Here is a 27,165-nt window from a genome sequence, read left to right on the forward strand (position 1 = left end):
TCTAATGCTCCCAATATCATTGTCAAAATACTAAAAATCCTTGGCCATTAAAATGAAAACTTCGCCACCAACCAATGCTATAACATTACTATTTCACATTCATGTTTTTTTAAATAGGGACTCAACAAAGCTTCATTAAAGCAAAATCTTGCTTCTGACAAAAGAAAATTATAAATAAGCATAAAACAACAATTAAAATAAAAAACAAGCAAATTGTTTACAGTTGCAAGAAACACATACTTTCTCATGTCTGGAAAATACTCTGATATTCTGAATACATAAAAAATTATACAGTATGACAAACAGGTGTAATAGCTGTAAATGTATGGTAATGTATTTTAACTCAATTGATTACTCAAAATCAATAAAATATTAATATTTGCCATTTTTAGATCCTATAACACAATCCTGTATTTCTGTTCTGCTCTTGAATATGTTTCTTCTGTTTACATTGATACATTTAGGTTAAACTGAAGTTATTGCTAAAAATATGAATTGTTTTCCAGTCTGTATCAGGAGTATGTTTTTGCTTTTGATCAAATATAAAAACGCAAACAAAGCCATTTAACACATGGAAACAAATTAGTTAATATATGTGCCATTAACCAGAGTAAATCAATTACAGATCACCTCGGTTATTTTTTTTCACAGTAAAAGGGATGCAAAATGTTACGATTTTTCGGAAACAAGCTACTATGCTTATTGAACAAAGAAATCATAGCAAGTGAAACTAGAAAAGTATGAGATAAATTGGACCCTGTGGTTTACACAGTATTATTGATGGACGGACTTTTGATAACAAAAATATAGAGATAACATTAATAACACAAGCCAGAGAAAATGTAAACGGTTATATAATTCGAAAAGATAAATTATTATAAATAAAATTACTGATAGTTTGACTTTAGCATGAAAACGTTTGAACGGTGCATGAATCAACTAAACACATTTAAAGAGAGAGTTCACACAAAAAAATTAAATTGTCCTCAAGTTTTGGTGATAAATTTAATAAAATAAATAAATAAAAAAAATTAGACATTTTGAGCAATGCATGCAACTAGAAAGTTTGAGCACCATTGACTTTATTTTCCTACTATGAAAGTCAATGGTGCTCCTGTTTCCTGCTTGATTACAAATATCTTCCTTTGTGTTCAGGAGATCAGGTTTGTAACAATTTGAGGGTGAGTAAATGATGACAATTTTAATTTTTGAGTAAACTATTACTTTAAGTATTTAGCTGCTAGTTGTTTCATGCTTCATTTTTGCAAGGGACACAAGCAACCATACAGTCCTAGAAAAGCAGCCATAATGCTTTACAAAACATGAGATTAAGGCAGGATATCTTTGGATATTTTCAATATTCAAGAATAATGTTCCTCAGAATGAACCATTCTGTTTTTTAAAAAGCCTCAGTCTGTGCCCTTTTCTTAATGGTTTTGAAAAACAAACAAAAAGATATTGAGAGAGATGCCCATGTGAAGTACAGTATGAGCTTTAGATGTGATGAAGAGCTTAAGAAACGAGTTTCTTCTGTTTGAAGTATGTGCTAAACCTGTGCTGTGCATAATCCTGAAGACAAACAAACACACACACAAAAAATACAGAAAAAACAGAAATGAGATCACAGAGATCAGTAATGTTCAGGAATTATTTGTTCTGTACACACTTGGTTTACTATAAACACACTGTGATGCCAGAAGTTGGTTAAGTTCCCTGCTGAATTATTCATCTGTTTATAGGTAGTTAACAAATCAATATGTTTTACCATTTCTAACTACCTAATAAAATAAAAACTAACAAAGTAATTTCATTTTCTGATCTAAATTTAATTTAAAGATCTGTTATGGTCTTGTGCAAATCTAAAGTATAGCTCACCATGTATCCAAACTCGATTTTGGAGATCTTTGCTTGTATGATGGACCACAAACCCCAGAGGAAATGAGATGCAAGGGCAAACCTAGATGTGTGTCATTTTGACAGATTGGAAGACAAACAGGAGGTCAGTAGGTGGAAATAAAAGTGTATGATATGTAAATATATACATTTAGACTTATGAATGAGATTCGTACCGGTTTGCTTCAATGATCATCTCATCTTCTAACCTGGCTTGATCTTCAGGAGCTACGATTCCTCTTTCTGACAGATAGTGTCTGATAAAATGTAACTGAACAACAAACAAACAGAGATTGAGGTAAAAATATTTATGTTTCTGGACCACAAAACCAGTCATAAGTAGCATGGGTATATTTGTAGCAAAGCCAAAAATACAATGTATGGGTCAAAATGATAGCTTTTTTTATTGCCAGAAATCATTAGGATATTAAGTAAAGATCATGTTCCATAAAGATATTTTGTAAATTTCCTACTGGAAATATCTAAAAACTTTTACTTTTGTGAAAGGATGCAGGACAAAGGGAATTTTCTCAATAATAAGATTTTTTGCACCCTCCGATTGCAGATTTTCAAATAGTTTTATCTCCGTCAAATATGGTCCTAGATATATATAATTATAAATATTAATAACAAAAAATATACCCTTATGACAGGTTTTGTGGTCCAGGGTCACATATGGGTCATTAGAAATATATTAACAGAAAAAAACAAGTACAAAAGTATTTGAAATGTTTACATGATTCCCTGAAAATTATTTCTAAAAACTTAGTATGCTATTTAATTGCCTGACTTGATCGATATTATTAAATATTAACATTACATCAGATAGGCTTCTGACCTTAGCATGTCAAAGTTATTGTGACAACCTTTGAATACTTTTTGTGACATGTCAGTTCCGTTCACTAGGTGGCAGTTTTGTCAACACCATAACATTGATCAAAACAAATGGTTTATACAACTGACCTTGAAGTACATGGCAAACGGCCAAATGTAAACATTGTTTAATGTAAAATAATAATATGAATCATGCATGTAATCATCATTTTCTGATTTTAGTTTGCATTATGTAATGTTTGGAATTGATTCTGCAATGGACGAAAACTTGGTACATAAAGGCTATAAGATTTCTTATATCTGAAGTTTGAAGACAATAAATGATCAAACGCTGTATACGTGTCGTGTAAGCGAGGGCACATGACTCACCTGTTGTTGTCTGTTGGGGTAATTTTCCACCTTTGCCTTAAAGAATGGCCACTGGTCATGGGTGTAGTCATAAATCCATTCACAGAAATGATTCCCAAAGTCAAAACCCCTGCACCATTATTAATAATTTCAGAATTAACAATTATTACATGACATTTAATATTTGGGTGTAATTGCATAGGCACTCATTTATTTGTAATTTGTTTCACCTGTAGTTATAGCTGCTGTATTCAAAGTCAATGAGCATTAGTTTGTCGGATGAATTTTCCCTGCCATCCAACATGAGGATATTTCCTAAAGAACAAAGTATGAGTATGTAGGTGAAAGGGCTGACGTGTTACATAAGGGTACAACACAACTGGCAGACCTTTATCAGATCACCACATTAGAGATAGAGCCTGCTGGTAGCGATGCCAAGAATGTTTTACATGGGATCCAAAATCTGATGAAATGTTTCAATGTGCCGTTCCTCCATACTGTACAAAAAGTTCAGCACAGCACAGTCAATAAGTTCAGCGTTCGTATTCACGGCCGAGAAATACTGAACTTATTGGGTTATTCTTTGTTTAAATTACTTTAATATATTTAAAATTCAAATGAGAAATCAAATTTAAATGACTAAACATTAATTAATTATAGATGGAAAATGTATTTGGTTCCTTTTTGGGTAAAAGTTGGTACTAGTAAATTGATAAATGGTTCCTACCAATTGCTGCTATTATTCATCTACAGTAAAAAAATGTTTTGAAGGGAAATGGCATCTGATTAAAGAAACCACATAAATATTTACGGTACAATGCAATAATCCATAATAATAAATAAACATAGATAATAAACAACAAATAATAATAATCTAAACTGTAATATAGAATGCAGAAGGCATTTCGGAGTGGGACGAGTCCTAACTAAATACGGAAAAGAATATTTCATTAAGCACAAATTATTAAAACATTTAAAAAGTCACTGAACAATAATGAAAAATATTATAAAATAAATTAGTGCACATCAACTGAAGATCATTAGCCTAAACAAGCTTCTGCTAAAAATTCTAGTCAATAAAGACCCCTTCAAAGTTTGTAAACATTGAATGACTATCATGTGCGCGCGCAGCATGGGGTCAAACTGTTCATACCATTTAGGCTTTCTAGTTTAATCTAACATGGCTGAAAAATGATGACTTAATACCTGAAATGAAGTGAGCACTACAAACACAAGCCTCTTTGATCTTTGCATTGTCCAAGTCTGCACAATTAATTGCTTGCAGCCACAGATGTTGTATTTTTTGTTTTTGAGATTCTGCAGGAATCCCGAAAAACTTAACGGCAGACCTGGTGCGATTTTCAAAGCCCACGACGCAAGTAGGCATTTTTGACGATACCGAATAATACGCAACTCAATCTGCTGTAATGACTTTTCTGACCCCAACATATGCAGTGGGATCCGCTTGTGACGTGAACTGTGAAGGGGTCTATATTGGTGACATTTCAGCACTTGACAAATGTATAGCGACTCGTAAGTAGCACTTAAAACCCAGCTGCGAGCCATCGTTTTACGTGCATCTTTGGAAACGCATGTAAATGAACAACAAACATTAAGTAGCTCGTAGAAAGTGCTCTTAAGTGCTAAGTTCAATCGTTATCGGGAAACCCATCCCTGGTCCTGTCTTGTATCCTTTAAAGTTTACATATGCAAGTTCTGTTATGTGTGTGATCCAAATTATAATTCCAAAAAATCATTATTTTGTTGTACTTCTATAAACAGAAACTGAATATATCAACCACCAAAACGTTTCCCAAATTGTATAAGTATGCTCACAGACAAAGTAACAGGTTTATATATAGGGAGAGAAAATTTACCTTCTTGTACATCATTATGGCAGAACACTACTGGTGAATGAGTTGCAGCCAGCAGTGACCTAAGAGAGAGAAAGAGAAGAAATGATTAAGTATTAAATCTATATTTCCTTATAAACTTACTTCTAAAATGATTGTTTTCATGTTTTTAAAATAGACCTAACAACATATTCTGCACTGGGCTGGATAAAACACACCATGGGCAAGCAGGTTACTTAATGCAAGGGTGTTTAAACTTTATAATGCCAAGTAGCTGAACTTTTAGAAGGACTTCCTTAAATATATATAGATAGATAAGTGTAGTAAGTGTGATTTTTATTAAGACAACATTTTTTTCTCAAACTTAAATAACCAACTACACGTCAAATATTGGATGAAGCATTTTCAGTTCAAATTTATTTATCATGCAGTGAATGAAAGCGAGCGAGTGAATTCGGGCACTTGAGCTCACTGGAAGCTAGTTTGCAGTGTGGGCGGAAGATGTGAGAATTCATTCTGCGTGAACCTCAGTGGACGATTAGCGGCTAGCTGTGAGGTTGTACACTCATTATTGCGAGTTGAATGAGTGCACTCAATAATGTCCACTATGATTTCGGACACCACTAGAAATAAATGTTCCCTCAAAGTGCACTATTCAACGGTATAGGGGGCTATTTTGGACACAGCCAGTTTGTAGTTTTTTTCTTGTGTCCCCATCCAAATTGTGCTCACATGTGTCTTGTTCTATCTGATAAGTATCCCTATACCCCTGTGATTCCTGTATTTGGTGTCTGGTATTGTTGCTGATTGGATGTTTCTTGTTCTTGTTCACCGCACCCCAGTTTGAAAACCTCTGATTTCGATAAATTGTTTCCTTAAAGTGTTTCCCATGTGTTCCTGACACTGACACACAAACCCTTCATTTGTTTGATGGGATTGAGCTGACAATACACTGTCAGCAAAACACATGATAAGACCATCAGAATGACATAAGCTTGGTAAATCTTGTTATACACACGCAGACGCACAGAGATGGTAGTCATTTGAACATGCCATACTCTGTGTGCATGTTAGTATGCGTTCATGACCATGTTGGCTGATCATTGGCACACTGCTGCATGCCTGCGACCTATAAACCGCTGTTATCTAGAAGTTCAAGTTTGACAACTTTCCTCTTCCAGTCATCTACTTACATTTTCCCTTTCTATATTTTCTCTCTCACCTCAGACTCTCCAGTTCTGCTGGAAGGTCATATTTCATCAGCTTGTTGAATTTTTTGATGTGTGCTTCACGAACAAATTTTATTGCCATAACTTGTTCCATGTACCTGTTTGGAAAGAGGAACAGATATACGTCAAAAGATGCAAAACTACAAATGTGTCCACATATGATTTAATTGTCAATCACACAATGTTGTCTTGTCAATCGATGAGAAATTATCCATATTTAAAACTTTTTAAACTATAATAACTAGATTCCATTAGCAGCCAATGCACATTATGCATAGCGTACATTGCGTAAGATCTGGTGAGAATTGACTCTCATAAGAATCGTGCGTTGTGAGTTATTTTAGCTACAGAGATAACTCCATATCCTCTTGTCTTGTATCAAAAGAAAAAAAAAAGGTTTAGACGACTTCTTATTTGTGACAGGAGTTTTGCTTTTGTCTCTCCTCTGTGTCTCTGCATTTCTTACAAAATACCCTTATGGTGCAAAGAAAGCGTTAAGCGTGATTTACGTGTTAAGTCAATGCAAAGACACGATTGAAATCCAAACGACGTGGCGCAATTTGAGCGTTTCGGGTGGAGGACAAAATCATCATCACTGTGGGTGTTTTTTTAGAGGCGATGATTGGTCCTAGGAAGGCACGCATGGTTGAAGGACATCTTAATCCTAAGGATGCTTCGAAGGCAGCCTTTGTCTCATGCTCTTCATTCGGCCACTCTTAAAGGGTGCATAAACTGTATCTTTCCTTCCCCTTAAATCCCCCACAATCCTTTGCACAAAATCAAACTGGCACTTTCATCACCCAATTTCATTCTAAAATATTGGAAGAAATGAGTGGGAACAAAGAGTTCAGTATGAAATGAAAGACCAAAACATTTTTTACGCACAAAGACATTTATGTTTCCCTTTATTTTTTGGTAAATTAGTCACAATGTCAAACTGCAAATTCTGTATAGAGCCACAAATGGTTTATATATGATTTTTGCTTCAGAGTACTGAATTACTGGAAAGCCGTAATAACTCTTTGTGATTATACATTGCATTATCTTCAACTTCTCACTTTAAAGTTTTCATGACAAGACCAGGGGGGTGGGAACCGTTATGACTTTGGCATGAACATTTATTCCACAATTTAAATTTGTGGAGGACTCTAACCTTAAACTGTCAGAAGGATTGTAGTAGGAAGGAAACAACTTTTATGGAGCGCGTCCTTGCGTTTGTGAAACACCCTGTATGTGGACACCCGGACCTGTACGACACATCTTTCTACTTTTATAGGAACAGGAATAAAAAGGATCTTGCTTGGACGAATTTGAGTCGGACAATCTGGTAAGCTGTAAAAAATGCTCTCTACTCAATTTGACACGTATTAAAAACGGGCTGATGTCTTCCTTGTTCTACGAAGTCCCTCCTTCAGAAATACGTAACGAGTTCTGATTGTGTAGTTTGTTTAGTGTGTTGTGATTCGACAGCAGCTTAGCTTAGCAGAGCCGTTTGAGCTTAGCTGGCGACTGACGTATTCCTGTGGGCGGAGCTTAATCAAAAACTCTAATATTAACGTAATTCAACCTGGAAGTAGAGGGCTGTAGTCCAAACCAACTGTTCGCTTTAGGCTTTGAAAAGTGAATTCTGTTAAAGAAAATACATCGCCTGGCAATGAACTTTTTTGCAGGTATTATTTATGCTCTAACAGCAAAGTTTGAAAAATGGGACATTAGCTTAATTCGCGTCTGGTATGAATGCACAGTCAGAATGCCTTTATTTACCCCCCTAGAGCCGTGTGGATTACGTGAGTGAAGGACGGATGCACTTTTTTGGGCCTCAAAGTCAGAAGTTGTTCCCTTCCTTTATAAAGCTTGGAAGAGCAAAGACATTTTTTTAATATTTCTCTTAATTGTGTTCATCTGAATAAAGATAATCGTGTATATCATGGGGTAATTTCAAACAAAGCATTCACATAAATCGTCTGGGTAATATACTAATGCTGCAATAGCTAGCCTGTCTGGAACCGAGCATATATTTAAACACAACACTGTGTGACACTTGCATTACATCCGAACGTCCCCTACGTTAATAGGATTTTGTTTCTCTCTCCCCGTCTCGTCCTCGAACCCGAGGACATTGAGAGAAACAGACCCAGTTTTGAATAATTTCATTATTCGCTGGAGTATCGCTTTAAGGACACCGAGATATGAGAGATTTACCGGTCAATGTTTCCAAATAGCCATTTCGGTTCCTTATTGAACGGCATCTCCATGGCATGGAATCGTGCCACCTTACTGGCTATTTCAGCCGAAATGTCAGGGTTCCCCAACTGCTCTGTACTCAAGCGATTACTCTGTGAAACAGATCAGACTTATTACTCATAATTTGGATATGTGGATAATGTAAACAGTTTCTGTCTGTGTTTAGTGTAAACAATCTGTTTGAATCATAACTTTAAGGGTGTTTTAGTTGAGACTCACAGGCAAGTACTGCTCTAGACGGCCCTCTGGAAAAATGCCATAGAGACGTGGACCCAACTCTCTCTCCGCTAAAATGGCAAACATCACGCTTTCCAAAACAAGAGAATCAACTCCCTGTGGGTATGGGATCGGGATGCATATCAGTACACACAAAAGCGCTGTGATAATGTGACAAATGCTTCATTCAGAAGCGTGAGCCATTGAAGCTTTCATAACCATACAGTAAACTTATTGTGTACGATTCTGGATTTTTCCACGTTGTTGGTCTATTTCACATGTAATGTGTGGATCCATGTGTCACCTGAAGAATGGCCCCATAGATTCGCAGCAGAACTCTTCGAGGTTCAACCCCGGTGGGCTGAACATGGTTGGGTAGACTGCACATGTACAGCAGGTTACTTAGACCTCCACTGCAGGGACAACAAAGATTATAAATTACATAAAACAATTTTATATTAGTTTTATTTGTGTTAATTTACAAAAGCAATAAACAAAGAGGTATTACAGCTTCATATCTTAAGATATAGACAGATAAGACTAGACCCAATGATATTTAAAAACTTTAAATGACAAAAGTCTGTTCTATCACCCTTCCCTTTTTAACAATATCCATCATATCAATTTTTTGGCAATACATTTAACATACCTGTAAACATTCAAGTTATAAACATTCAACTCACCTGACAATGTTGATTTTGAAGTCATGTTCTGAAATAGTTCTCCATGACCCGGACAGAAAGTCACGGCACCAGTTAAAAGCCTTTCTCCTTGTTTCCGGGTCCACATCCACGCTACGTCCGTCCTGATAGGACTCTGCTTCCGAGTCTTCATCCCCGTTTGCTCCGCGGGGACTGCCCGCTCTCGTATGCCTCTCGTCGGTCACAATCAGTGAATCTCCGCAGCCCGGTACGTCCACATGGTTACCCGAGACCGGGTAATCTTTCACGCATTTACCTAAATCTGCATCTCCATCAACCATACGCTTCGCCATCTGGCTTGAATGCATGATATTGCCCACAAGTGATCTAACTGTCCTTAAGGAGAGTGAGAGAACCGAACGTGAACCGCTGCAGTTGAATATACGCAACGGTATTAAATGCATGCGTAGCGCGAGCGCACAATGAAATGATTACAAGATCGTTCCAATGATAGAATCGGCTGTTGGATTCAAATTAACAAAAAAATACATACGTATTGCTTCTCGTGATATGCCCTAACTGTTATTGTACATAATCACACTAAATAATAACATGTAGCAGCTGTTAATTCAACATTGTCGCACTACAACTTCCTCTACTTCCTTGAGCACAACTGACCGTTAACGTTCTCATATCAGCAGCACGAGGACTGTAAAACGTTGACGTTATTTTAACCAATCAGGTTTTAGATGTCAAGTCCGTGACCTTAAGATCTGAGCGCTGAGTGGTTGGTTTGACGCGCAAGGGATTGTGGGAAATTGAGTTTTTTAACCTCTTAGGTTTTCTGTAGTCCAGCAATCATACTGTACGTTTCATTGCTGATGTTTCAAGTTTCAAACTTAAGCACTGTTAAATGTAATTGTTAACTACGAAAATGTTGTTGTCTAATAATAAGCAAAAATTATCTTAAAGTAATATATAGATATATTTGTATTTTTTTTTACAAATTGACCAGACCATGGATTTTTGTACACGGAAATACCTACTATGGAAGTGATATATGTTAATAATAAGGTAATACAGTGGTATATATCACATTTCAATGGTGTTACTATATGTTATCTTTACCTTAGCCTACTGTATGTGCCTCCATATAAGGGTGCATTCACTTGTGTAAGAGTTTTTGAAAGAATTTGAGAGAACGTTTAAAGGCATATAGTTTACTTTAAAATGAAAATTAATTTACTCATCCTCATGTTGTTTTAAACCTGTATGAATTATTTTTTTCTGATGAACACAAAAGAAGATATTTTGAGAAATGATGGTAAACACACACCAGTAAGTGACCATTGACTTCTATAGTAGGAAAAAATATTCTGGAAGTATTGTGATAAATAACTAAGACAATATTTTGATAAATGATGATAAGCACACAATTGACGGTACCATTAAATTCCATCATATTTTTTTATTCCTACTTTCAATTTAAGTGTACTTTATTGGCATGATTGTGTGTCTAATGTTTGTTAATGCCAATAAATTGATTCATGTTAGTTAATAGTGCATTGACTTACGTTAACAGACACACGTTTTGATTTTAAAAAGTTATTAGTAAATGGTGGAATTAGCATAAACTAAGATTAATAAATGCTGTAGAAGTATTGTTCATTGTTAGTTCATGTTAGCTAATGCATAAACTAAAGTTAGCAAATACAACCGTCTTGTAAAGTGTAACCAAAATAATATTGACAGCAAATACACAGTAAGTCCATCGAATTAAACGGCCTTCTATGCATTTGTAATCAATTATTTCTTTGAATCGATTGAACTCAAGGACACCGTGTTCCCTGCATGATCTGTTTTGACCACTGGGGGCGCTCTTATACAGTAACGCGATCAGCACCAGTCACTAAACAGCTCCTCTGTAGAGGATAGTGGTATTCTTCACATTATAGAAATTATTATCCCTACATCTTGACAATCACATACACAGATGTGCATTGATATAACACCTTAAAACACAATCATAATGTGCTCTCAAGTTAACTGCTGCCTTAAATAAAGTAAAAATAAATGGGTACTAAAGGCACAATATGCAGTGATACGTTTCACTAAGTTTACGGAGGAAATAATTAAATTAAAATTCTAAACATTAAATGGAGAAATGGGGGAAATTACAATTTTGTACGTTAAATTGACGGAAACAAAGTTTGTTCGTTACAGTGGGGTGTCGGATGGGTGTTTGTGAAGTTGGTGGGATAACGTTTCATGATGTTACTTTGTTATAAACCATGGTAGCCTACTGAATTGATGACCATTTTTACGAACAGTTTCTTTTCTAAGCCTTTTAAAGGAGTGTGCTATGGTGCATGGTTAAACCATAACCACACAAACATGATATAACCATTGTTTCATTATTGTGTTTTATTATAGTAGAACTATGTACATTTCTGTATAAGTCAAGTGAGCTTTAGAAACTTTTAGAATTTTTTTTTTTAAACTGCAGTCAGGCTTTTCTACCCACACGCGACATCGTACTGCAAAACCTTGTGTGGGTCTCGAAGGGGACACGCAGACCCATCATGTTGAATTAAATTTTACCAGCTTATAATAACAGTTTTAAGAGACAAGACACAGAGGGCGCACTACGGCTCAGAAAGCAGAAACCTTCTTCAAGAAATAGTCTTAAATATATAATTTTTAAAAAAATCTGCATTCTCTGTATTAGGCATTGACCAATTTTTATAAGATGATGATAAAGACTTTTTATATCAAACATATATGTCTAAACAGAAACTACTGAGAAAAGTTACCACAAGAAAATATTTCGTTAACCACAAAGCTTTTTATTTTAATTTTTGATGTTGAATAACATGAACAGAGACAATACAAAAGCATAACCAAATATAAGCACATTTAGAGAAAATAAACAATCACATAAAAACAAGAAAAATAATCGCCTATGTGCCTGTAGAATCAGAAAAGCTTTGTTTTTTGGCGGGCCAAATTAGTTAAAATTAATTCATCACAAATAAGCACGGTTTCTGACCTTACATTTATTTATACAGCATTTAGCGTTTAAAATTATACAATTAACAAAATATCTTTGAATTTGTTTGTCTATTTGACTTGCATACAGACATATGTCTTATAAATTAGCCATAGAGATTCCCTAAGCTGGTCAGCAGTTAATTAAACAATCACTATAGTTTGGTCGTAATTGATTTGTATAATCAAAATGCATTATTTTAAACTATAGCCTACAATAAGTTGTATCCAGTTATCTAGTTAACATAATGAGATGAGTGACGTATGCATACTTTAATACTTTCTACTAGACTTCTAAGTTTTTTCGACGTGAGCCATTCTTATTTCTCTCTCTCTTTAAAAAGTCTCGATATCGACTTTAAAAAGAATGTGATTGAAAACTAGGGATGCATATCAATTAATCGCGATTAATCTATAGCAGAATAAAAGTTTTTGTTTACATCATATATGTGTGTGTACTGTATATAATAACTTTGTATAGTTAAATGCACACACATGCATGTATATATTTAAGCAATGTTTACATGTGTATATACATTTGTATATTTATGTATAATTTATATTATATATAAATATAAATACTTAATATATAAATATATTTTTTTCTTAAAATTATACATGCATGTGTGCATATTTATATATACATAATTATTATACACAGTTCACACACATATATGATGTAAACAAAAACTTTTATTCTGCTATAGATTAATCGCGATTAATTGATATGCATCCCTATTGAAAACATATAAAGAATTAAAATATTTTAAATTCCACCGACCACATATGTACCACCAAACTCCGCCCCTTTTTGAATCTACATTTGCTTTTCTACCTGCTTATTCTATTTCTATGAGAAACCCCGTCTTCATCACCTCGCCCCCTCCCTCTCATCAGCATCAGCAGCATCATCAGATGCGCGCAGATCACGCTAAACAGCGCACTGGTTATCTATCAGCAGGTGTGTGACTATAACAGAAGATTATACATCACCACCTATTTATGGTCGTTATATCTGACTGTCTTTTTTGGATCGTTAACTGGAGTTTTTATCAGATTTGATGGTTTGATTTCCAGCGGATATCTCAAGTCAGCGTGGCAGAAGAGGAGAGAGAATAAAAGCGAGATCATATTTAACATCCGCGCGTCTCCGGTGTCTGTGGATGGGCTGCGGACATCTGCAGTCTCTGGCTTTGAGTCACTAAGAAGATGGCGGACAGGGCAGAGATGTTTTCTCTCTCCACCTTCCACTCCCTCTCTCCTCCAGGATGCAGGTAAGACACAACATCATTTCGCTTCCCTCAAAAATTCTCATGGGCAATGCCATCCTTTCCATCGTTCACAAAACGGACGGATTATTCATTAAACCCGACCAGACTCGAGCATATGTTTATGTATCTTCAACGTCCTTACATCCTCTCATCCGGAGAGCACCATCAGCATCCGAAATCAATTACGCTCAGCATCACAGTGAATTATCAATAATGCGTATATTGTTGCACGGATTTAGGATTTATATAAATAAATGGTTTTTATTGCATATATTTGTATGTAATATGGTACTAAATATTTGTGAGAAAGACGGACGATTGTTTTTGTCATTGCCTGACGCATCCTCTCTGGTAATTGGCGTATTGGAGAGGCCCCACGCCCTGTTAATGTAGCTAATATTTGATCACACTTAAGGTTGCGCTATAGGCCTAGTTAGTAGTAATATAATTGTGTAATCCCTAATACTCCCTAACATTACGTCATACTTTACTGTATTTGTGGAGCTTGCTTGCAATTACACATTATTGTTAAAATCACTATATTAATTATATTTAACCAATAAAGTCTATTAAAAAGTGCTTGGTAAAATAAGGGAAAATGCTATTTTATTATTAACTTTTATTGGTTACTTTATTTTACAGTGTCACTGTTACAGTGTAATTATATATTTAAGTACTAAGTAGTAATAATCATCAACAACATGTAGGCTACTATAGGGTTGGGGTTAGGATTAGGGTTTGGTTTAGGATTAGTTGCATGTAATTATGCATAATTAACTATTATTACTATAATAATAACAACATGTAACATGTGTAACAAAGACACTGTAAAATAAAGTGTTACCACTTTATCTTATGCAAATTAGACATTAAATGATAATTTAAAGGTTGCTTTTAATTCACATGCAAATTGAATTTCTAGTGAATACTCAGTTTATCTCTGTTTATCTGTTATGAGTGTACCTTGAATTTATTATAATCTCTTTAAATGTATAAATCGAGCAATAATATCACATTATGTCAATCATTTGTTTTTTCACTGTAGTGAACATGCATTTACTGAGTTACCAATTCTGCATGATTTTGGCATACATTACTATTTTATTTTTTATGTTACATATAAATATAAACTTTAGTTTTTATTTAACAAAGTGTAATGATTTTTTTACTGTTAGCATGCCAAAGTGTGAATACTACAACATTAATTTTCTTTATAGCTGACCTGGACTTATAGCTGGACTTCCTGTTCTTTCGATTTATATTAGTGTCTCTCTATGATATTGACAGACCCTGTAAAATTTTGATTTAGTTCAGGGATCACATTTCATTCCTGAAATAATGTTCGCTCACAGGTAACAGTTTCAGTTGCAAAAAATGATTTTCAAAAAAAAATCTTAGTACTGAATCTTGTTTTCAGTAAAAATATCTAAAAATTCTTAAATTAAGATGCTTTTTTTGATGAGCAAAACGACCCAAGAAAATAAGTCTAGTTTTTAGACCAAAAATATCAAATTTATTTGATATTTGCATAAAACAAACAAAACAAATCTGCCAAAGGGTTAAGCAAAAAAATCTTGAACATTTTTCTTTAACACTAAATTTAAGAAAAATTCAAGAAGATTTTTTTTGTTTTATGCACAAAATCACTTCAATTGATATTTTTGGTCTAAAAACTAGAGTTATTTTCCTGGGTTGTTTTGCTCATAAAGAAAAAGCATCTTAATTTAAGAATTTTTAGATATTTTTACTGAAAACAAGACAAAATTACTAAGAAATTTTTCTTGAAAATCATTTTTTGCAGTGTATGCACTGTGCACCCATAAAAAGCGTTGCATTGGTGATATTCATATCCAAATTTCTCTGTTGCCCATCGCCACCAGTATGAACAGGCAAGAGAGAACATCAAACATTTAAAATGGCCTTCAGCATCATAAATCAGAGGAGTCAGTCAGCTCATATCACATTTGACAGTGTGACACTGTCAGGTCATGCGTAGATCTGAAGGCACGTGCTGTAACAGGGCAGGGCAGATGATATCAGCTATGATGTAAACAGGAAGTGACAGCATAATAAAAAAGCTGCAAGTGATGGGTTTGGTGTCATCTTATAAAATTCCTTCTTTTTGACTAGCAGTCCCTCTCTCAAATTATTTTGTTTAAATTTGTTCATTGTTTTCCATAAGTCTGGGTATTTTCATAAACCTGTCATCTAGAAAAACTGTGGGCAGCAGTCTGGATTCTCTAATGCCTTAGGAAGATATTATACTGTATCAGAAAGAAAAAACATCCTCTCTCTCTCTCTCTCTCTCTCTCTCTCTCTGATGTAAATTTACAGTTTATACCATCTACAGTTAGTATCTAAAGTATGAGATCCCTTACGAAATTTAGCATTGATTTATATGGTGTTTTGTTTGCTGTATTGATTACCATATGTATAACCATGGCTTCACTGTAAATACCATGGAAAATCTATGGTTACTGTAGCAAAACCATGGTGAATTTGTAAGTATGTATTCTGTACATGTATCTCTTTCTATGTACATGAATTAAATTAGAAATAAATTTTAATTACAATAATAGAAATAGTACATGAGCAAGGCATTTCCCAATTTTCTTTCATGTGTGTCATGTGATGTTAAAGAATAGCAGGGATTTTCACTGACTGTGTTGTGGTAGCATGGCTCAGCTCAGCAGTACTCTAAGGTAATGTACTGTGTCTCTCAGGAGTGATGCTCTCTACAAAACACAAAGCTTTCTTGCATAGACACCGAATAGATAAACCAACAAAAACACACAAACATACTAATGCGGTAAAGAGCACATCCACTGAGAAGATACACCCAATTTAAGCTGTTATGTAATCACACGGCTGCTCCCTTTGGAATACTGCAATATCAAACACATATGTGTCTGAATAAATCGTTACATTGATGTCATCATTAAACGGGACTTCAAAGAAATTGCCATCGGTTGTACGAAGTTTGATTTAGTAAATAAGCAAAAAAAAAATTAATAAAGCAATCACTGTAGATGATGATCATTTGTACTTTTTAAACGCAATTGTTCACGGTTCTAAAATTCATAGGTGGTGAGAAGAAATCTCATTGTGCTTAATGCATGTATAATAGGAATGCTCCGATCAGGATTTTTGCAGCCGATACCGATTTGTTATCTTTGTGATCAGCTGATACGGATACCATTTTTTTAAGCTGATATGCAAGCTCTTTGATGACTGTAACTGTTAACATTTTTTTTAGATAAAGTAATACTTGCAGTAATTAGGTATATTATTTTTTTATAGAGACTTAAATAAATAAGCACAACAAATATTTCTTCTGCAAAGAGATATTTAAAGAGACAAATCTGCACGTCGCACATGAGCAACGGGTTGTAAAAATGCTTGCGCTTCGTAAAAAATTTCACTAATTGCAGCCGCATTCAGGATCCCTTTTATGACAAAAGTAAACACAAATATCGGTTTATGAGATCCGCAGATTTAGCAAGCACCGATCGAGTCATTTAATGCCATTATCGGCCGATACAGATCGGGGGCCGATCGATCGGAGCATACCTAATGCATAACAAAATCAGGGGCGCCGCTAGCAATTTTGGGCCCTATGAAAGAATAGGGGGTCAGGCCCCCACCATACCCATTTCGCACCAAACATACAATCCAACCTACTGTAGCTATTCAAAATCGTTGTCTGTAATTTAATAATACAGAACTATTTATTTTGCTATTGTTATGACCACAATTATTAGTATTTATAAACACCTACAATGTCTGCAGCTAAGATAATTCATTGTCCAATGTAAATTTAATTGAACAATACAGTACATTAATCGAATATTCAGAGAAAATGCAACGTTCCTAAAGATTAAAGATAAATGTGACCATGCCTGTGAAAACCCAGCTGAAGTATTTATTTGTGATTTACTGTTTTCCACATAAATTCATCCTACGTAATGTAAAGAACATTTTGATAAAATATAAACTTGATATCTTTAATATTCCGTGTGTCTCAATCAGCTCCCTTGTTCAGTAGTCAGGGCACTGATTAGGGAGTCAGCCATTTTAAGGGCTGTCTCAATCGCAAAATCCGTTCAGTGCACTGGAACGTTCGTTCCCTAAAAATTCCCACAATGCAACGCAAAAACCAGTGAGCATCGATGATCCCTATGTTCCCTAACCGGAAATCACGTGACCTTTTCTGAAGCTCGCCAACCGAACATCACGTGATCCAACTCAATAAACTTTATGAAATGTTACAGAACTTTTATAAAGACAAACGTTTGTTTTAGTTGTAAATATAAACACACATTGCTACACAGTAAGGGACCACAATCTACTCAATATTTAAAAGAATAATATTTATTCAAAATTGTAAATATATTTATTACATTTAAAATGTAATTATATGCCTCCAATTTTATGCACAGATATGTAAGAGAATAATGACAGCATTTTTCACAATGTACTGTTTTTAAAATTAAGTCAGAGAGATGTTGGTTTTGCCGGTTGTTGATGAGTAACAGCTGTGAGTGATTACACGCGCTTAAGCAGCCGTGACAGAAAAATAAGTGAACATCGTCCCAATGTGAAGTGAGCTAGGGTCCTTACCAGTGCCCGAACCTGTGTACACGATATACTGATTCACGACCTCGGGAGCTAGGGAACGAATTGAGACACACGGATTGACTGAGTAATGTCATGTCAGCGATTGAAATCATAGTGAAATGAATGCTTGAAATTAAACTGTGATGCTTTTTATTTCACAATAAGATTTGAGACTTTAGTCTGATTTTCACATGCAGTCTCAGTGACATACTTGAGCTGTTACACACACAACATTGTAACATTTAAAAATGGCGAACAACAACAATGCATCTTTTCTATACCTTATGCCTCAAATAAGACTGGGTCAAAAATGCTTGATCAAAGCCTGTATTATAATTATTAGCATTATTTATAAGGTAAAGAACAAGTTTCACACACCAGCAGCTTAGGTAAAGAAAATAACGACAGATTATTGAAACTGTGAACTTGAGAAAACAGCTATACTGTTATTAAATGATTCTTCAGACTGTTTTTAATCAACGGGACTCTAAAATGAAATGAATGACAACTATAGCAGATTACAACATAGATTTCCATTGATTTCTTAAACCTGTTGCAAGGTGAGAAGCTTTAATATACATAACTGGACTAGTTTAACCTTAGTTGCATTTCAGTTTTATCATAATCAACTCGATTCACGACTGCATAAAAATCCTTCTTTGGCATACTGCGTTACAAAAAATTGGAGTGTGTAACCGATCGCATTTCTAGTTTATGTTAATTAGCTTATACGGGCTACGTTAATTAAAACAGCTTATAAGGGCTGACTTCGCGTTAGAATCATAACATAAAACAGGGAACGTAAATCACCTTGTTTATTTTTAAACTGAGGTGAACAGAGCGAAGACTTTACAGTGGAAAGAAAACTGCATTGTATTGCTCCAGCGTCATTTATAGTAAGGATGCGCACATATGCAGATATCATAGCAAATAGCAGTAAATACACACACCTTGCTCTCTTGTGAAGTTCACGAGCACTGTGAGAGACCGTGGATTGAAGACGGCGCTAACATGCAGAGTAAAGACGGGGGCGGAGCTAAGAGGGCTCAGCTTAAGGGGGGTTGCGTTTGCGGCACAGTCCTTGGCTGGGGCCCTCAAAAGTTAATGGGCCCTTAGAATCGTCCTAACTTTTCCCCCCTTTACGGCGCCCCTGCAAAATATAGATCTTTTCTTTTGTATTTCTCAACGAGCCGATAGTAATACCACTTAACAGTAGCATAGTAATACTAACTTAGTGATTTATAATGCTCTCTGAGGAGATGTTTCAGAATGTAATGATTATTCTTGTTTTTTGCCGTGTGTTTGTTGCATGAGTTTGTCATGTGACTAATGATGTAATCGATGTGATGATCAGAATATTGATTGTGGTGAAAGGTTCACCTTCACTAAATCTCAGCCGATGTGCTTCTTAGAGTAACGAGAGGAGGTGTGTGTGTGTGTGTGTGTGTCACAGGGATTTCTGCTGTGTTGACACCGAATGCCCTCAGGATGATCGTTTCTGAACTGTTGTTATATAATATGTCTCTTATATTTCTTGGAAAGGTGTAGTATGATCTAACAAAACTCCACAATGGCATGGTGATGATATCATATCATAGTGATAATATACAGTAAAATAGCTCAGTGGTTTTCAAACTGGGGCCCCCCAAGATTGTGCCAATGAGCCCCAGTTTTAGGACATTTTTTTTAATAATAAAATATGTGTAATTAAACCTTAGAAAAATAAGGCTACTAACCAACAGCATTACATTGTATATTTTAAAACGTTTTGTTTAATTAAAATCTTATGTTTTAGCACGTTTATGCTACCCAGTCTCACTGGGTTTCGTGATATTATCACCAATTTCTGAGTTTTTTTCTTGATCGTATAACAAATTCTTGTTTTCGTGTGATTATCACGTATTGGTCACTCAACTGCTTTTTCCTATTTTTAACCATTGTTGCTTCGGTTTAGGGTTAGATTTGGTGCTTGCATTAGAATGTCACTTTATATATTGGTTTATACTGTTTTTTCTCATTTATTTTTTTCATACGTTGCCCGGCATTAGGGTTAGAGTTGGGTTTGGGTAGGGATGTCATTTTATGTAAATCTAACCGTAAACCGAAGCAACAATGGTAAGAAAATAGGACAAAACAGTTGAATAACCAATACGTGATAATCACACGAAAACAGGAATTCGTTATACGATAACGAAATTCGTGATAATTTCACAAAAAAGAATCAAAAAATTACGTGACTCAGGACACAAGTGGGGGCCACTGTAAGCACTACCAAAAAGTTTAAGAACAACTGCAATAGCGGAAGAATTACTGGTAACACTTTACCAGAGGTGTAAAAAGTACTAAAATATTGTACTCAAGTAAAAATAAAGTTACTTTAATAATATTTTACTTAAGTAAAAGTAAAGTTACTGGTCTAAAAATCTACTCAAGTAAAAGTAAAAAGTAAATCATTTTAACTTTACTCAGAGTAAAAGTTACTTTTTTTTACAGCGGGGAGAGGTGGAGGATTTTAGTATAGTTGAAAAACGACAAGGGAATATACATCTCAAACTAGTTGTTTTTAATTGTAGGAACATCTTTACAATTAAAGGGCAATAACAAAAATTTAATAAAATAAAAAGCTTTTTTAAACTAAGAAACATATATGGAATTATTTAATGATTTTACATGTGAGGTATGCACTTTTGAAGGTGGTCAGCAGCTTGTAAATACAATCACTATAGTAAGGTTGTAATTGATGTATTGCTGGTAACATACATTATTTTATTAAACTATATAGCTAGTTTAAATGAGCATATAATGAGATGAGTGCCATGTCATACTTTTGACACGTTTATTGTCTTCCCTGACCTGGGTACCTGACGTCAGACCTTTATTCTCTCCCTCTCTCTCTCTCTCTCTCTCTCTCTCTCTCTCTCTCTCTCTCTCTCTCTCTCTCTCTCTCTCTCTCTCTCTCTCTCTCTCTCTCTCTCATGTCTAATGACCTGCGCATTCACGAGGACGCGAAGCTGCTGGACTGCGGAGGATAATAATGCGCATTGTATTAAAAACGCGTCGTGCAGATGAGCGGTAAAACCCGGTCTGCAATTTCGTACTCGAGAGCATGAATCCTACCTTTCATAGGAATGAAACACTCGCTTCGCGTCAGTTTCTTTCTTTTTGCGCGTTCCCCCGCCCATCAATCATCCGTTGCGCGTCTTTATCACCTTGCTTTTTTTTTTTTAATTACTCAGTAACGGATATGATTTAAAATGTAGCGAAGTACAATACTTCAAACAAAACATACTTAAGTAAAAGTACAGATTTTAAAAAATACTCAAAAAAGGTAAAAGTACACAAAAAACTACTCATTTACAGTAACGTGAGTAAATGTAATTCATTACTTTCCACCTCTGCACTTTAGAATAAGGTTCATTAGTTAACATTAGTTAACTACATTAGTTAGCATAAACTAATAAGGAACTGCATTAAATCTTTGTTAATGTTAATTTCAACAATTAGTAATACTTTATTAAAATATTGTTAACGTTAGTTAATGTAGTGTGAACTAACATGAACAAACAATTAAAGGTGGAGTCCATGATGTTGGAAAGCCAATGTTTATATTTGAAATCACCTAAACAAACACGCCCCTACCCCAATAGAATCTGGACCTTCTGTTGATAGACCCGCCCCACACATACGCAACCCGGCATTTGATTTGATTTGATTGGCTATAAGTGTGTTTTGGTAGTCGGCCCGTCTCCTTTTCCAACGCGTTTTTCAAACATCGTGGACTCCGCCTTTAAAAGCTTTATTTCTATTAACTAACATTAACAAAGACTAATACATACTGTAACAAATGTATTGCTCATGGATTGTTCATGTTAGTTAATACATTAACTAATGAACTTTATTGTAAAGTGTTACTGAATTACTGTACTACATGGTACTCTAAGTTCTGCACTATTTTGTAAAGTGTGGTTTACATTTGCTATACTCTGCTCAATGCTTTAATGTAAAAACATATTACTCTTATGCTTTTTTGGTACTCTTTGGTTAGGAAGATCATTTTTAAACATACAAATGTTAACATAGTAAATTGAATTGAAATGGCAATTTATCATTTTAATTCAATGTCTATTTCAAATCAGTGTGCCATGTTAACACTGAAAATGATATACATATAATATACATTATACATATAGAATTTTAATTTAGATGTTTAAATCCAGGCTAAAGACTCATAATCGAATTTTGAAATTAGGAGCATCAAAGTTTAAATTCACTTATTGATTACAATCTTTGCCATTATGTAAAAATATCAAGGTTATGTTTTCACAGAATGTTCTTTACATTCTTTACAAATATACCCACCTGTATATTTTGACAGCTTTTTCATTGTCCTTTATACCCAACATTTTATTCTCTCATTTAGCCAAACCTCTCTTGACCCAACTCACCTTTTCGTCTTGTTCTTCCTCTCTCTCATTCTTTTCACATTTACTCTTATGTTTTCCTCTTTCTCTCCTTTATTCATAATTAATGCAGACTCATACAGTGTTCTCTCTCCTGTTCTGTGTGTGTGTGTGTGTGTGTGTGTTTGCATGGGTTTCCTGTGGTGTGGCTTTATTAGCATCTCTTAATTTTTTTCATCTGTAGGGAGAAAAAACAAGAACAAAGGTGTGATTGGAAAGGCACATGTTGGCACAATTGGTGTTCAGATCTGTAGTTGTTAGTTAAATGTTTATTAACATACTAAAAATAAAAAAATATACAATATACAACATTGCAATATGGATTCTTATTTTCTTAGAAAGAAATAATACGTATTTTAAATGATTCAGAATGATGAACTGTTATGCCGTAATGTGAAATTTGTGTCCAATTTATTTTAATTAGTAAAATAGGCATTTGTGTTACATTGGCCACGTTAACTCAGATTTCTATTGAAGCACATAAGATGCTTTCTGGAAAATGTTGAGATCATGCTGGGATAACATGAATCATCACGTTTTGTGGAGTCCATGCCAAGCTCAAGTGCATGATATCATTTAGCAAACAGTGCATGTTTGCATTTACATTTATGCATTTGGCAGATGCTTTTATCCAAAGCGATGCATAAATTGTTTTTATCAGTATGTGATGTGTGTTCTCTGGGTTTGATCCCTGGACCTTTTGTACTGCTCATGCAATGCTAACCACTGAGCTGCAGTATATATGATCACTAGTGATAGTGATATGCCAAATAATTTTTTTTATTTATTTAAATGATAAAATTTCACTTTTATCACATGTGGTACCTCTTTTTCATTCATAATCATTTTTTACTTTCATCTTATATTTTCACACAATAACTATTTTATTGCATCTCTGAATGTATGCCCCAGTAAATATCCACATGATTCAGCAAATTAAGCCCATCTCTGGTAGGATGCGGTTGTCATGGTGACAGCTGCAGAGGTGACCTCACCCTACTTAACCTGCTTTGTGTCTCAGTGGTGTTCAGTTAATGGTGTGACATCACCCCTGCTCAACGCCGGCTACTATGGCAACAGCTGTTGATTGGCAGCTCTCCCGCATCCCCAGGGCTCGAAACATGCCCCACCTTTTGTAATTAGGATGAATGGGCTAGGAGGAGCCAGCTGTTTGTTAGTGGGGAGAACAACGGGTAAAATGGCTCTTTGGTAGACAAGCGAACAGAGGGAGACACTGGGATCTTTCAAACGCTCATCAATAAAGAATCGTGATAATCTCTTCATTTATGAGATTGATAAGGCTGTCTATGGAGAGGTTAATGGTTCATTGAGAAAAACAGGTGTTTGGTCGGTGAATAATAACGCCCCGTCTGTGGCCTTGAAGATGAAATAAATAAAATCTTTTTGTGCCGTGACTAACAGTCCGCTTATCTATTCACTCACACTGTTAGTTTGATTTCCTAAAGGACCTTGAAAGCCAAATTCTTATCATCACGAAACATGCATGCTTTACAAATATATTTTTGCAGCAGCATACTGTATGCCAATGCAAAACTTGCCACAATGTTGGGTGGTTGCTGGGGCATGGCTGCTATTCTGTATTGATTTTGGAGTGTTTGGTGTTTACCCAAATCGTTTTAATCCTCAGATATAACTCATGTCTACGTTTAGGTGATCAGTACAAATTGCTAACTCTAAATATGGGGAATAATATTGTCTCAATATTTGCCTGATACTTGCAACTGATAAATGCTTAAATTTCATAATTTCGGGCACCCATACTGAAACTAAATGTGTTTGTTGATGCACTCTGATGCAGTGCTGTGAATCTGGTTTTTGTGAGCTCATTTATAATTCATGTATTAGCGAGAGCCTGTAACTAATATCTCAGAGTGGTTTTGAGTTTAGAGCAAAGCTTCTTACAGGAGCCTCCTGTATGCAGAGAAACCACATGAGACATACATGTATATTGTAATGATGAGGGCATCAGTTTGAGAAATCTTAATAAGATACATCTTGGTATGCTAAACAATATATAATGGCACGTCACGTGCATGTGTATGATCTCAGACTGCAGTTGAATTACTTAAATTTAAAAGAGAAACGATCTTTTAAATCCTCTGGTATGGCAGTGAATAGGCAGAAGCTCATTAAAATGCTTTTCAACTCGTACAATCCACTGACTGAATCCTTCTCGTGTATTTGAGATTATTCCCACACTTCCATATGTTTCATCTCGTGAAGGTCATTTCGGAGACTCTGTAATCCCTGTAAATGGATCTTGTGCTCTGATCAGGATGGCAGACTGTAAGAGACGTTTTTCTGGAAGCATTCACAATCGTACATTTTATTTATGTTTAAAATGTATGCATTGAACCAGTCAGAGCTTTATATTGGTTGAATTATAATATTAATTTCTTTGGTTTGATGATTTGCAGTTGCAACAAATTAATCTCAGATCTTATTGTTCTTGTATTTTCCGAACTGTAAGTCACACTTTTTTCGTAGTTTGGCTGACCCGTGACTTATAGTCAGGTGCCACTTATGACATATGAACCAAGAGAAACTATTACCGTCTACAGCCGTGAGAGTCCGCTATGCTGCTCCTGTATTTATGTAATTCAATGGATTCAGTGATGTGGAATGACTTCGGGAGATTGGTGAACTTGATTTGGCTTGTTATGTTAATTTAGCCTTTTCAGCCTTCCAGATATGTTCTGTATGCTATTGTGTATCGTGTAAATAACTGTTAATGTTACTTTAGCACAGTGCTTCTCAATTATTTTCTGTCACGCCCCCCCCTAGGAAGAAGTAAACATTTCGCGCCCCCCCAACTCTCCGCCGCGACTGTAAATAGTATAATTTGTCTATTAAATTACACATCTGCAAAGCATTGTATCCTTATTAACATTAAAGAAAACACAAAAAAAGAAATATCAATCAACTTACAACAAAGAATAACTTTATTAACATTGTTTTTTAGTCTGTAACAGAAAAGACTTAAAATGCATCAATTTGCCTGAAATAAAAAAATCAATCCTTATTTACAGTATATTTTTTGACCATTTGATACTGAAAAATTAAAGTAAATATAATCAATAATTAATATTAAAAAACTCAAGCGGCTTATCAGCGTGTTTGGGGTGTAATGTCTTTAAGTGACGGTGCAAAAAAATCACTTCCTGAAAAAGTATTTTCCCCGGGGTCTCACGCGCCCCCCCTGGTGTCGCTTCGAGCCCCCCCTGGGGGTCCTGCCCCACTATTTGAGAAGCACTGCTTTAACATGTACGGACACCTATTCATTCTGCTGTTCTGTGTGCTATTGTTCAGTTGAATAACTTGCCTTTCTAGATTAAATGTCTGTTCTTGAGCTTGGATTTTGTGAGTTATTTTCTAAATAAACGCAACGTATTTTCAAGTGTGTGTAAACCCTTTCGAAGTGTCTGCAGCAGGCATGTATTTTGACATGACGCATGATGCACATAGGTGCACATGATACGCGAACACATATTTTGACATGACAAGCCACACACATGAGGGGCTAAATACATGTTTTGACAAGCTTTGCATTGTGCGCCTTCGAAAAAGAAGTCACCGGCCGCCATTTGTAGACTGTTTAGGAAAAGGGTTAGGGTTAATAGAAAAAGTTGACATGTAGTTGCAAAATTACTTATAGTCAGTTGAATATCTGTTTAAGGGACAATATTTTGTATTTTTGTGGTAAAAATCAAGTTTTTATTGTTGTTTATACAGTATATGTGGTGTTTTAATATGCTTTACGACAAACCATGTGCACATTCATCATTCAACAGCATTGCTGAGTATTTTCTAGGCTTCCGAGTTTTCCAAAGACAGTCTCATTCCCGCAGATTGAAACATGTAACCAATCGTATCAACAAAGTTGAATTTATGGGGGCTGTTTCACGGACAGGGTTTACGCTAATCCCAGACTAAAACGCACGTTTGAGCTGCCTTAATTTAAAAACACCTTGCAATGACATATCTTAACATATATTAATGCAAATGTTTTGTCTCAAGATGCACACTAGTATTGTTTTTTGTAAGGTTTTTTGTAAAAACCACTTAAATGTCCTCATAAGGCCTAGTCCTGGATTAATCTAAACCCTGTCTGTGAAACTGCCCAATTATGTATGGATGCCGCATAGACTCGGCGCCGAAACGTTCACAGCACTGATGCTTCTTTTAGTGCTGCAAACACACAGTTCATGTATGTATTGTGTGTCGTGGAATTTTAGCCGCATCAAATAATACTCACTAGGAGTCAAAGTCAAGGATCACACAGACACACTGTCGACAGAATTTTCTTTGTCTGAATTTTATATATTCTGCAGAATAGGCTCTCACTCCCTGGTGCTAGAAGTCTAAACCCAAGAGCCCCGATCACAAGGTTGAACACACATTTATAGTAAGATGCTGAAATACGTACAATCATCCGTTTCTACGTCATTTAGAAGATAGCCTTCAGCTGTCAGTGATTAAGAACATAAACA

General features: G+C 35.2%; 2 protein-coding genes across 4 annotated transcripts in view; one reads left to right on the plus strand and one right to left on the minus strand.

Moving 5' to 3' along the window:
• Nucleotides 1–37: 37 nt before the first annotated feature.
• Nucleotides 38–9,967, minus strand: chkb (choline kinase beta). Its single transcript, XM_055173663.2, has 11 exons — nucleotides 9,301–9,967; nucleotides 8,922–9,030; nucleotides 8,621–8,734; nucleotides 8,360–8,493; nucleotides 6,151–6,255; nucleotides 4,953–5,011; nucleotides 3,306–3,390; nucleotides 3,097–3,205; nucleotides 2,070–2,164; nucleotides 1,876–1,957; nucleotides 38–1,569 (listed from the first exon to the last, which is right to left on the minus strand). Exons 1-11 carry the CDS (start codon nucleotides 9,720–9,722, stop codon nucleotides 1,513–1,515), a joined length of 1,371 nt encoding a protein of 456 aa, XP_055029638.2. The 5' UTR covers nucleotides 9,723–9,967; the 3' UTR covers nucleotides 38–1,512.
• Nucleotides 9,968–13,178: 3,211 nt separating this feature from the next.
• The window catches only part of mapk8ip2 (mitogen-activated protein kinase 8 interacting protein 2), a 49,032-nt gene continuing 35,045 nt past the window's right edge, over nucleotides 13,179–27,165 (plus strand). For 2 of the 3 annotated variants that reach the window (XM_055174484.2, XM_055174486.2), the window contains exon 1: nucleotides 13,179–13,580. In XM_055174484.2, coding sequence (XP_055030459.2) covers nucleotides 13,516–13,580 — 65 coding nt within the window. In that variant the 5' untranslated portion in view covers nucleotides 13,179–13,515. The remainder of the gene's footprint in view (nucleotides 13,581–27,165) is intronic. The other variant, XM_055174485.2, reaches the window with a different exon arrangement.

The sequence above is a fragment of the Misgurnus anguillicaudatus genome, chromosome 15 (assembly GCF_027580225.2).
Source record: "Misgurnus anguillicaudatus chromosome 15, ASM2758022v2, whole genome shotgun sequence".
In the NCBI taxonomy this organism is placed as follows: Eukaryota; Metazoa; Chordata; class Actinopteri; order Cypriniformes; family Cobitidae; genus Misgurnus; species Misgurnus anguillicaudatus.

Coding starts and splice junctions, on each gene's coding strand:
- chkb (XM_055173663.2), bottom strand. CDS start 9,722: ATGCATTTAATACCGTTGCGTATATTCAACTGCAGCGGTTCACGTTCG. Junction 9,031..9,300: donor TTCAAAATCAACATTGTCAG/GTGAGTTGAATG, acceptor TTGTCCCTGCAG/TGGAGGTCTAAGTAACCTGC. Junction 3,391..4,952: donor CCATAATGATGTACAAGAAG/GTAAATTTTCTC, acceptor TTTGTTCTTTAG/GAAATATCCTCATGTTGGAT.